The sequence below is a fragment of the Chiloscyllium punctatum genome, chromosome 2 (assembly GCF_047496795.1).
Source record: "Chiloscyllium punctatum isolate Juve2018m chromosome 2, sChiPun1.3, whole genome shotgun sequence".
In the NCBI taxonomy this organism is placed as follows: domain Eukaryota; kingdom Metazoa; phylum Chordata; class Chondrichthyes; order Orectolobiformes; family Hemiscylliidae; genus Chiloscyllium; species Chiloscyllium punctatum.
The window spans coordinates 3,560,707-3,573,826 of record NC_092740.1 but is presented as its reverse complement, the minus strand read 5'-3'; the positions used below and the strand labels follow the sequence as shown (position 1 = coordinate 3,573,826).

The 13,120-nt window shown below is 47.4% G+C and overlaps 1 protein-coding gene across 7 annotated transcripts in view; it reads right to left on the bottom strand.

Annotated features, from left to right (window-relative positions):
- cplane1 (ciliogenesis and planar polarity effector 1) overlaps positions 1 to 13,120 on the bottom strand; it is a 254,280-nt gene that overhangs the window by 14,436 nt on the left and 226,724 nt on the right. For all 7 annotated transcript variants that reach the window (XM_072592860.1, XM_072592875.1, XM_072592868.1 and 4 more), the window contains 6 exons: positions 12,966 to 12,996; positions 12,558 to 12,689; positions 11,835 to 11,988; positions 11,661 to 11,719; positions 4,023 to 4,196; positions 3,517 to 3,638 (listed from right to left, as the gene is read on the bottom strand). In XM_072592860.1, the coding sequence (XP_072448961.1) occupies positions 3,517 to 3,638; positions 4,023 to 4,196; positions 11,661 to 11,719; positions 11,835 to 11,988; positions 12,558 to 12,689; positions 12,966 to 12,996 (672 nt within the window). The remainder of the gene's footprint in view (positions 1 to 3,516; positions 3,639 to 4,022; positions 4,197 to 11,660; positions 11,720 to 11,834; positions 11,989 to 12,557; positions 12,690 to 12,965; positions 12,997 to 13,120) is intronic.

Below are 13,120 nucleotides of genomic sequence, written 5' to 3'. Positions count from 1 at the left end.
ATCCACCATCTCAGCTCCTCCTCCTTGCATTATCCTATTAACTCTTTATTCCCCAACCATGCAAAACCCCAGCTTGATTATATTTAATGAAGCTGCCTCGACTGCTTCCTTGGGCAGAGAATTCTACAGAGTCCCGATTTACTTGTCAATATCTCGGTTTCTTAGTGCTGCTTTGAGCAGAGCTCATCCATATTCTGTTATTTATATATTCTGGATCCTACAATCATAGAGATGTACAGCATTGAAACAGACCCTTCGGTCCAAACCGTCCATGCCAACCCAATCTAGTCCCACCTGCTAGCACCTGGCCCATATCCCTCCAAACCCTTCCTATTCATATATCCATCCAAATGCCTCTTAAATGTTGCAATTGTACCAGCCTCCACCACATCCTCTGGCAGCTCATTCCATACACGTACCACCCTCTGTGTGAAAACGTTGCCCCTTAGGTCTCTTTTACAACTTTCCCCTCTCCCCATAAACCTGTACCCTCTAGTTCTGGAATCCCCGATCCCAGGGAAAAGACTTTGTCTATTTATCTTATCCATGCCTTATAATTTTGTAAACCTCTATAAGGTCACCCCTCAGCCTCCGACGCTCCAGGGAAAACAGCCCCAGCCTGTTCAGCCTCTCCCTACAGCTCAAATCCTCCAACCCTGGCAATATCCTTGTAAATCCTTTCTGAACCCTTTCAAGTTTCACAATATCTTTCCGATAGGAGGGAGACCAGAATTGCACGCGATTTTCCAACAGTGGCCTAACCAAAATCTTGTACAGCCGCAGCATGACCTCCCAACTCCTGTACTCAATACTCTGACCAATAAAGGAAAGCATACCAAACGCCTTCTTCACTATCCTATCTACCTGCGACTCCACTTTCAAGGAGCTATGAACCTGCACTCCAAGGTCTCTTTGTTCAGCAACACTCCCTAGGACCTTACCATTAAGTGTATAAGTCCTGTTAAGGTTTGCTTTCCCAAAATGCAGCACCTCGTATTTATCTGAATTAAACTCCATCTGCCACTTCTCAGCCCATTGGCCCATCTGGTCAAGATCCTGTTGTAATCTGAGGTAACCCTCTTCGCTCTCCACTACACCTCCAATTTTGGTGTCATCTGCAAACTTACTAACTGTACCTCTTATGCTCGCAATCAAATCATTTATGTAAATGACAAAAAGTAGAGGACCCAGCACCGATCCTTGTGGCACTCCACTGGTCACAGGCCTCCAGTCTGAAAAACAACCCTCCACCACCACCCTCTGTCTTCTACCTTTGAGCCAGTTCTGTATCCAAATGGCTAGTTCTCCCTGTATTCCATGAGATCTGACCTTGCTAACCAGTCTCCCATGGGGAACCTTGTCGAATGCCTTACTGAAGTCCATATAGATCATATCTACTGCTCTGCCCTCATCAATCCTCTTTGTTACTTCTTCAAAAAAACTCAATCAAGTTTGTGAGACATGATGTCCCACGCACAAAGCCAAGTTGACTATCCCAAATCAGTCCTTGCCTTTCCAAATACATGTAAATCCTGTCCCTCAGGATTCCCTCCAACAACTTGCCCACCACCGAGGTCAGGCTCACCGGTCTATAGTTCCCTGGCTTGTCTTTACCGCCCTCCTTAAACCACGTTTGCCAACCTCCAGTCTTCCGGCACCTCACCTGTGACTATCGATGATACAAATATCTCAGCAAGAGGCCCAGCAATCTCTTCTCTAGCTTCCTACAGAGATCTAGGGAACACCTGATCAGGTCCTGGGGATTTATCCAGTTTTATGCATTTCAAGACATCCAGCACTTCCTCCTCTGTAATATGGACATTTTGCAAGATGTCACCATCTATTTCCCTACAGTCTATATCTTCCATATCCTTTTCCACAGTAAATACTGATGCAAAATATTCATTTAGTATCTCCCCCATTCTCTGCGGCTCCACACAAAGGCCGCCTTGCTGATCTTTGAGGGGCCCTATTCTCTCCCTAGTTACCCTTTTGTCCATAATGTATTTGTAAAAACTCTTTGGATTCTCCTTAATTCTATTTGCCAAAGCTATCTCATATCCCCTGTTTGCCCTCGTGATTTCCCTCTTAAGTATACTCCTACTGCCTTTATACTCTTCTAAGGATTCACTCGATCTGTCCTGTCTATATCTGACATATGCTTCCTTCTTTTTCTTAACCAAACCCTCAATTTCTTTAGTCATCCAGCATTCCCTATGCCTACCAGCCTTCCCTTTCACCCTGACAGGAATATACTTTCTCTGGATTCTTGTTATCTCATTTCTGAAGGCTTCCCATTTTACAGGTGTCCCTTGACCTGTGAACTGTTGCCCCAATCAGCTTTTGAAATTTCCTCCCTAATACCGTCAAAATTGGCTTTTCTCCCATTTAGAACTTTAACTTTTAGATCTGGTCTATCCTTTTCCATCACTATTTTAAATCTAATAGAATTATGGTCGCTTCCCCAAAGTGCTCCCCCACTGACACCTCAGTCACCTGCCCTGCCTTATTTCACAAGAGTAGGTTAAGTTTTGCCCCTTCTCTAGTAGGTACATCCACATACTGAATCAGAAACTTTTCTTGTACACACTTTTCTTGTACATACCCTGAACACTATGGCAGTCCCAGTCGATGTTTGGAAAATCATTAGTGCTCCCCATGCCTTTTGTTGAGTGAGACTTATACTTCCTAATCTTCCTTTTTGCTCCATTTGCTCCTTTTTCCTTTCTGTACAGGATAAATCCTCTTCCTTCAATTGTGAAGTCATCATATTGGGCTCGAAATGTAACCCGTTGTTTCTCTGTTGTTACAGATACTGCTCGAGCTGCTGGGTTTGCCCAGCCCTTTTGGTGTTGCTATTACAGCAGGAAGGGGCTGGTGTGAAGGAACGATCGCACTCGGTGAAGTACTGAGCTTTCACATTGCAGCAAGGGACCCTGTCTGATACTGCCCCCTTTGGAAAGGGGAGGAGATGATGACCAGGCCTGCTCCTGTTTGATATCGGTCGGCCTGGTATCTGAGTAAGGTCTGCTCTGGGCTGCAGCTCTCAAGACTCCTGAACCAAAACAACATTGGGATCAGACTCGTTACTTGGGCTTGGTATCAGTGTGGATCAGCTGGAGCCTGGAGGTGCTGAATGTGAGGGATACTCAGGGTGATACTGAAAGAGAGTATGACCAGGTCGATATAATACCAGCTTCAAGCTGCAGACCAGTTGCAGAAGGTGCCTGTCCCTATGTGACTGTACTGTTCACACAGGCAATGACTGACTGTGCTCTCTCTGCCCCCGCCCCCACCCCCCCCCCCCCACCCCCGGTGAATGGACTGAGCAGTGACCACCCCTCCCCCGAGGGGGTGAGCAGTAACCACCCTCCCCTTGGGGGGTGGTGAGCAGTGGAACCACCCCCTCCCCCTGGGGGGTGAGCAGTGACTGACCTGTCCCTCGGAGGGGGCAATGGAGAGTGAGTGAGGAAGTGACCTCCCCCCCTCCGAGAGGGCCCAAAGTTCCTGACTTACCTGAGGGTCGCCCAGGTCCAGGTGATGCAGACACAGAACGGCACCGAGTCACCATCGAGTAGGTTCCTGCAAAACTGTGCTCGGCCCGACCAGCTGAGAGACTGCGAGATGCTGCACACCTCCTGGATCAGAACAGAGCGACAGGGGAAAGGTCAATCACTCTCATTACTCACACCCCTCTCTCACTGACTCACACACACACACAACAGCGGCTCTCTCTCTCACACACACACACACACACACACACACCCACCAACTGCAGAAACATTCTCTGAGTCACGTGAAGCACTGGGAACAGGGACGGGAGTGTATTGATTTATATTCTGCACTACAATAGCTGACCTTGGTCCTGTACAAGCGGCTGAGGGATGGAGTGATCATCGGCTTCAGGGTGAGTTTGAGGAAAGGGGTGGATAGGTTTTCTCACCGCACAGCCTCAGGATGGCCAAGTCTGAGCAGGAGTGTGTCTGTTCAATCCCTGTCAGGGGAGGTCCTGCTCTACTTACCTCCCTCTTTGTGTGGTGTGCGGCCGGGACTGAGTGCTTTGAGTTGACTTGAGTAGCCTTTCCCTCGGAGCTCGTGAACGAGTGGCTGGAAGCTGAATGGTGTCACACAACATCTCATTCATCAGGCTAAGTGCTGCTTGTGTTCGCTGTTCATGGTTCACAGCTAGAGTTACCCTGGACAGAAACAGACAGGACAGACAGTTAATCCAAAAACACCACAACTTACTGATACACACAATGAATTATTCAGACCCAGCAACATGGTTCACAGATAATTGTTCAGATCCAGAGATACAAAACAGAATGGTCTCCTCCGGTGGTCCCCAACATCACAGATACCAGTCTCCAGCCAATTCAATTCACTCCATGTGATATGAAGACAGGCTTGGAGACTGAACACTGTAAAGGCATTGGTCCCTGATAACATTGTGGCTTTAGTACTGAAGACCAGGACTCCAGCACTTGCCACTCACCTCGCCAAACTGTTCCAGTAAGGTTACAACACTGGCATCTACCGTACAAAGTCATTAAAAATTGCCCAGGTATGTTGTGTACATAAAAAGGACAAATCCAACCCTGCCAATTCGTGACTCGGGTCTGTAATGTACTGTCTGAGAGTGTGGGGGAGGCAGGGTGACTTCAGGTATTAGCCCTGATGAAGGGCTTATGCCTGAAACGTCGAATCTCCTGCTCCTCGGATGCTGCCTGGCCTGCTGTGGTTTTCCAGCACCACATTTTTCAATTCAGGTATTAGGGTCTGGAATGTAGTATCTGAGAGTGTGATGTGACGTTGAACCAAGGCTCTCAAAAGGAAATTAGACTGACATTCAACGGAGTTCCATGGAAAGTCAATCAGGGATTTGTACAAGGGTGTGGAAGAACTTAGGATACATGATGAGTTGTGCGCTTTCACTTTATGGTACATACGGTCAATCAGTCAGTGTCCGGGTTTTGGTACACACGGTGAATAGGACAGTCTCTGGGTTATGGTACACATGGTGAATCGGTCAGGCTCTGGGTTAGGGTACACAGTGAATCGGTCCGTCTAATAGTTACTATACACACGGTGAATCGGTTAGTCTCTGGTTATGGCACACATGGTGAATCGGTCAGTCTCTGGGTTACGGTATACAGAGTGAATCGGTCAGTCTCTGGGTTATGGTACACACGATGAATTGGTCAGTCCCTGGGTTACCATACACACGGTCAGTCAGTCTTGGGGTTACGGTACACATGGTGAATCAGTTAATCTCTGGTCATGATACACACGGTGAATCGTTCAGTCTCTGGGTTAGGGTACACACGGTGAATCGGTCAGTCTCTGGTTATGGTATACATGGTGAATCGGTCAGTCTCTGGGTTATGGTACACACGGTGAATCGGTCAGTCTATGGGTATGGTATACATGGTGAATCGGTTAGTCTCTGGGGTATGGTATACACGGTGAATCGGTCAGTCTCTGGGTTAGGGTATACACGGTGAATCGGTCAGTCTCTGGGGTATGGTATACATGGTGAATCGGCCAGTCTCTGGGTTAGGGTATACACAGTGAATCGGTCAATCTCTGGGTTATGGTACACACGGTGAATCGGTCGGTCTCTGGGGTATGGTATACATGGTGAATCGGTTAGTCTCTGGGGTATGGTATACATGGTGAATCGGTCAGTCTCTGGGTTAGGGTATACACGGTGAATCGGTCAGTCTCTGGGGTATGGTATACATGGTGAATCGGCCAGTCTCTGAGTTAGGGTATACACAGTGAATCGGTCAGTCTCTGGGATATGGTACACACGGTGAATCGGTTATTCTTTGTTGTATGGTATACACGGTGAATCGGTCAGTCTCGGGGTTATGGTACACATGGTGAATTGGTCAGTCTCTGGTGTGTGGTATACACGGTGAATCGGTTAGTCTTTGGTGTATGGTATACACGGTGAATCGGTCAGTCTCGGGTATGGTATACATGGTGAATCGGTTAGTCTCTGAGGTTTGGTATACACGGTGAATCGGTTAGTCTCTGGGTTAGGGTATACACGGTGAATCGGTTCGTCTCTGCGGTATGGTATACACGGTGAATCGGTCAGTCTCAGGTATGGTATACACGGTGAATTGGTCAGTCTCTGGGTTAGGGTATACACAGTGAATCTGTCAGTCTCTGGGTTATGGTATACCATAAGACATAGGAGCGGAAGTAAGGCCATTTGGCCCATCGAGTCCACTCCGCCATTCAATCATGGCTGATGGGCATTTCAACTCCACTTATCCACATTCTCCCCGTAGCCCTTAATTCCTTGTGACATCAAGAATTTACCAATTTCTGCCTTGAAGTCATTTAGTGTCCCGGCCTCCACTGCACTCTGCGGCAATGAATTCCACAGGCCCACCACTCTCTGGCTGAAGAAATGTCTCCGCATTTCTGTTCTGAATTGACCCCCTCTAAGTCTAAGGCTGTGTCCACGGGTCCTAGTCTCCTCACCTAACGGAAACAATTTCCCAGTGTCCACCCTTTCCAAGCCATGATCTCCCCTTAATCTTCGAAACTCCAATGAATACAATCCCAGGATCCTCAGCCGTTCCTCATATGTTAGACCTCCATTCCAGGGATCATCCGTGTGAATCTCCGCTGGACACGCTCCAATGCCAGTATGTCCCTCCTGAGGTGTGGGGACCAAAACTGGACACAGTACTCCAAATGGGGCCTAACCAGAGCTTTATAAAGTCTCAGTAGCACATCGCTGCTTTTACATTCCAACCCTCTTGGGATAAATGACAACATTGCATTCGCTTTCTTAATCACAGACTCAACCTACATGTTGCACCTCGACTAGCACTCCCAGGTCCCTTTATACTTTGGCTTTACGAATTTTCTCACTGTTTAGAAAGTAGTCTGTGCTTTTATTCTTTTTTCCAAAGTGCAAGACCTCGCATTTGTTCACATTGAACTTCATCAGCCATTTCCTGGACCACTCTCCCAAACTGTCTAGATCCTTCTGCAGCCTCCCCACTTCCTCAGTACTACCTGCCTGTCCACCTAACTTCGTATCATCGGCAAACTTCGCTAGAATGCCCCCAGTCCCTTCATCCAGATCATTAATATATAATGCGAACAGCTGCAGCCCCAACACTGAACCCTGCGGGACACTGCTTGTCACCAGTTGCCATTCCGAAAAAGAACCTTTTATCCCAACTCTCTGCCTTCTGTCAGACAGCCAATCCTCAATCCATACCAGTAGCTCACCTCGAACACCATGGGCCCTCACCTTGCTCAGCAGCCTCCCGTGTGGCACCTTATCAAAGGCCTTTTGGAAGTCTAGATAGACCACATCCACTGGGTTTCCCTGGTCTAACCTACTTGTCACCTCTTCAAAGAATTCTAACAGGTTTGTCAGGCAATACCTGCCGTTACTAAATCCATGTTGACTTGTTCTAATCCGATCCTGCTCTTCCAAGAATTTAGAAACCTCATCCTTAACGATGGATTCTAGAATTTTACCAACAACCGAGGTTAGGCGAATTGGTCTATAATTTTCCATCTTTTGTCTTGATCCTTTCTTGAACAATGGGGTTACAACAGCGATCTTCCAATCATCCAGGACTTTCCGTGACTCCAGTGACTTTTGAAAGATCTCAACCAATGCCTCCGCTATTTCCTCAGCCACCTTCCTCAGAACTCTAGGATGTAGCCCATCGGGGCCAGGAGATTTATCAATTTTAAGGCCTTTCAGCTTTTCTAGCACTATCTCTTTTGTCATGACAACCATACTCAACTCAGCCTCCTGACTCCCTTTAATTGTTGGGATATTACTCCTGTCTTCCACTGTGAAAACTGACGCAAAGTACTTGTTAAGTTCTCCTGCTATTTCCTTATCTCCCATCACTAGACTTCCAGCATCAGTTTGAAGTGGCCCAATGTCTACTTTTGTCTGTCGTTTGTTTCTTATGTATTGAAAGAAACTTTTACTATCATTTCTAATATTACTGGCTAGCCTACCTTCATATTTGATCCTCTCCTTCCTTATTTCTCTCTTTGTTATCCTCTGTTTGTTTTTGTAGCCTTCCCAATCTTCTTATTTCCCACTGCTCTTGGCCACTTTATAGGATCTCTCTTTTTCTTTAATACATTTCCTGACTTCCTTTGTCAGCCATGGCTGTCTAATCCCTCCCCGGTTAATCGTTCTCTTCTTGGGGATGAACCTCTGTACAGTGTCCTCAATTATACCCACAAACTCCTGCCATTTTTGCTCTACTGTCCTACCTGCAAGCCTCTGCTTCCAGTCTATTTTTGTCACTTCCTCTCTCATGCCCTCATAATTACCTTTATTTAACTGTAACACCATTACATCCGATTTTGCCTTCTCTCTTTCAAACTCCAGACTGAACTCTACCATATTATGATCGCTGCTTCCTAAGTGTATCCTTACTTTAAGATCTTTTATAAAGTCTGGTTCATTGCAAAGCACTAGGTCCAGAATAGCCTGCTCCCTTGTGGGCTCCATGACAAGCTGTTCCAAAAAGCCATCCTGTAAGCATTCCATGAATTCCCTTTCTTTGGATCCACTGGCAACATTATTTACCCAGTCCACCTGCATATTGAAGTCTCCCATGATCACCATGACCTTGGCTTTCTGACATGCCTTCTCTATTTCCCGGTATATGTTGCACCCCTGGTCCTGACCACTGTTAGGAGGTCTGTACATAACTCCCATTATGGTTTTTTTGCCTTTGTGGTTCCTCAATTCCACCCACACAGACTCCACATCATCCGACGCTGTGTCATTCAGTGCCATAGATTTAATTTTGTTCTTAACTAACAAGGCAACCCCACCCCCTCTGCCGACCTCCCTGTCTTTTCGATAAGTTGAAAACCGTTGGATGTTTAACTGCCAGTCCTGACCCCCCTGTAACTACGTCTCTGTGATGCCTACCACATCATAATCATTCACGATGATCTGTGCCATTAGTTCGTCTGCTTTGTTACGAATGCTACGCACATTCAGGTAAAGTGCCTTAATGCTAACTTTCTTATCATTAGAGATATTGGAAATCATAAGATGTCCTAAGTGATCCTTCCTTTTTGCTGCATTCCCAGTCTGCCTCAATTTTAAATCCACCTGGACACATGCTATCCTGCTGCTTGTCTTTCCATTTAACTCCATACTCCCTGTTGCTTTCACTTTCCCTTCCCCCCAACTCAGAAGTTTAAAGTCCTACTGACCACCCTATTTATCCTCTTCACTAGAACATTGGTACCTGATCGGTTCAGGTGGAGACCGTCCCAACGGTACAGATCTCCCCTGTTCCAAAACTGATGCCAATGCCCCATGAAATGGAATCCCTCTTTCCCACACCAATCCCTTAGCCACGTGCTTACTTGCCTAATTTTCTTGTCCCTATGCCAATTGGCACGTGGCTCGGGCAGTAATCCGGAGATTATGACCCTTGAGGACCTGTGCTTCAATTTCCTGCCTAGTGCCTCGTAATGCCCAAACAGGTCCTCCACCCTAGTCTTGCCTATGTTGTTAGTACCAATGTGGACCACAACAACTGGATCCTCCCCCTCCTGCTCCAACATCCTTTCAAGCCGGTCGGAGATGTCCCGCACCCTGGCACCGGGCAGGCAACACACCATGCGAGACTCCCGATCCAGCTTGCAAAGGATACTATCTGTCCCCCTAATTATAGAATCCCCTCTAATAACTACTTGCCTTTTTGCTCCCCCTCTTGAATGCCCTTCTGCACCATGGTGCCTTGGTCAGTTGGCTCATCCTGTCCAGAGCCCTTTTCCTCATCCGAACAGGGAGCAAGAATCTCGTACCTGTTGGACAAGGTCAAGGGCTGAGGCTCCTCCACTCCTAAACTCAGGTTCCCCCTACCTGCCTCACTTACAGTCACACTCTGATGTCCCTGATCACTAACTGAATGTGAATTACTTAGTCTCCAATATACACGGTGAGTCGGTTAGTCTCTGGGTTAGGGTATACACGGTGAATCGGTCAGTCTCTGGGATAGGGTATACACGGTGAATCGGTCAGTCTCTGGGGTATGGTATAGACGGTGAATTGGTCAGTCTCTGGGATATGGTATAGACGGTGAATTGGTCAGTCTCTGGGATAGGGTATACAAGGTGCATCGGTTAGTCTCTGGTTATGGTAGACACGGTGAATCGGTCAGACTCTGGTTTAGGGTATACACAGTGATTCGGTCAGTCTCTGGGTTAAGGTACACACGGTGAATCGGTCAGTCTCTGGTTATGGTACACACGGTGAATCGGTCAGTCTCTGGGTTAGGGTATACACGGTGAATCGGTCAGTCTCTGGGTTACAATACACATGGTGAATGGGGCAATCTCTGGGTTATGGAATACACGGTGAATCGGTCAGTCTCTGGGTTAGGGTACACATGGTGAATCGGTCAGTCTCTGGGTTACGATACACACGGTGAATCGGTCAGTCTCTGGTTATGGTATACATGGTGAATCGGTTAGTCTCTGGGGTATGGTATAGACGGTGAATTGGTCAGTCTCTGGGATAGGGTATACAAGGTGAATCGGTTAGTCTCTGGTTATGGTAGACACGGTGAATCGGTCAGTCTCTGGGTTAGGGTATACATGGTGAATCGGTCAGTCTCTGGGTTAGCGTATACACGGTGAGTCGGTCAGTCTCTGGGGTATGGTATACACGGTGAGTCGGTTAGTCTCTGGGTTAGGGTATACACGGTGAATCGGTCAGTCTCTGGGGTATGGTATAGACGGTGAATCGGTCAGTCTCTGGGTTAGGGTATACATGGTGAATCGGTCAGTCTCTGGGGTATGGTATAGACGGTGAATTGGTCAGTCTCGGTTATGGTATACACGGTGAATCGATCAGTCTCTGGGTTAGGGTATACACGATGAATCGGTTAGTCTCGGGGTTAGGGTATACATGGTGAATCGATCAGTCTCTGGGTTAGGGTATACACGGTGAATCGATCAGTCTCTGGGTTAGGGTATACACGGTGAATCGGTCAGTCTCTGGGGTATGGTATATACGGTGAATCGGTCAGTCTCTGGGTTAGGGTATACACGGTGATTCGGTCAGTCTCTGGGTTAGGGTATACACGGTGATTCGGTCAGTCTCTGGGTTAGGGTATACACGGTGATTCGGTCAGTCTCTGGGTTAGGGTATACACGGTGAATCGGTCAGTCTCTGGGGTATGGTATATATGGTGAATCGGTCAGTCTCTGGGTTAGCGTATACACGGTGATTCGGTCAGTCTCTGGGTTAGCGTATACACGGTGATTCGGTCAGTCTCTGGGTTAGGGTATACACGGTGATTCGGTCAGTCTCTGGGTTAGGGTATACACGGTGATTCGGTCAGTCTCTGGGTTAGCGTATACACGGTGATTCGGTCAGTCTCTGGGGTATGGTATACACGGTGATTCGGTCAGTCTCTGGGTTAGGGTATACACGGTGATTCGGTCAGTCTCTGGATTAGGGTATACACGGTGAATCGGTCAGTCTCTGGGTTAGCGTATACACGGTGATTCGGTCAGTCTCTGGGTTCGGGTATACACGGTGATTCGGTCAGTCTCTGGATTAGGGTATACACGGTGAATCGGTCAGTCTCTGAGTAGAAGTCAGCACTGTATTAAATAATTACCTCTTGTTTACTGCAGTCTGCTTCTGGTGTTGTTTAATTTCCTTGTTTGTGACTTTCTTCTGCGATGAAAATGAAAACAATTATCAGAATAAACCAAACAACTGACATTGGCAGAGTTCCCTGCTCCTGGTTGTCAACGTGCACAGAGCACCAGGAAAGCAACTGGCTTCTCACCTGCCTCTCCTTGGCACAGTACGGTGATCGCTCCTTACTCCTCAGATCTTCTCTGTGTTGTCGATATGTTGCAAACCTCTGCTGCCTCTTGTGTTTCATCCATTCTTGAATCTCCTTCTGTTCCTGCACACTGCGTTTTGCAGGCTTAGAATACCTGCACATTCCCAAAACAATGGACAAGTGAGTGTGTGTGTGGAAACATGGAGAATCAGGATGTGGAAATACCAACAGGCATGTTCCCTTAACTCCATCCCCGTCAAACACTCCCAGGACAGGGACAGCACTGGGTTAGATCGAGAATAAAGCTCTCTCTACACTGTCCTGTCAAAGACTCCCAGATGTGGGCTAGCTGATATAGATTTAATATAGAACCATGGAATGCTACAGTGTGGAAGCAGGTCATTCGGCCCATCCACACTGACTCTCTGAAACGCCACAACTCCACCCTATCCCATGGCCAATCCACCCTGACCTGCACATCTTTGGACTGTGGGAGGAAACCGGAGCACCCGGAGGAAACTCAGAGAGACATGGGGAGAATGTGCAAACCCCACACAGACAATCACCTGAGGCTGGGATCGAACCCATGGTCCATGGTGCTGTCAGGCAGTGCTCTCCACTGAGCCACGATGCTGTCTTTCTGAACTGGAATTATGTGTTTTGCAGCTTATATTCCCATTGGCCAGTGGGACATGTCAAATAAACGCCATTGGCAATCCATACCTGGAGAGTTTCTCAATTTGTTGTTCAGACAGGCCCAGGCCTTTCGTGGACAATTTTCCCTCATTAAACAGGTCAGCTACAATATCACTGACCCCACTGAGTCCACTGAGGTGAAGTGGATCATCCCGGGAGCTGGAAATACAAAATAGGAGACATTAGTGTCCCAAGCTGGGAGAGGGCTGAACCTCACTCTGGTTACACCACAGCTAACAGCTCCCTCCCCAGACAGAAGCCAAGGAAAATACAAAGCACAAACAGCGTGAACGTGACCCACAGCAATCCAGGAATAACACGTGTACCCAGTCTGTCCGGGAATAACGCAGAGCAGTGTCGGCCCGGATTAACACATGGACCCTGTCTGTCTGAGAATTACGCACAGTCCCTGTCGGTATATAATGTTCCACTGACCTTGCAGTTTCTCTGCTCAGTTGATTACGAGCTGTGGAAAGATGCATAAACACATAAGAAACTGACTCGACTAAACTGAAGATTTTGAATTAAAATTCATCACATTTCAGTTTTTAACGTGTCACAGGCTGTGTCTCTCAGACTGTGCTAACACT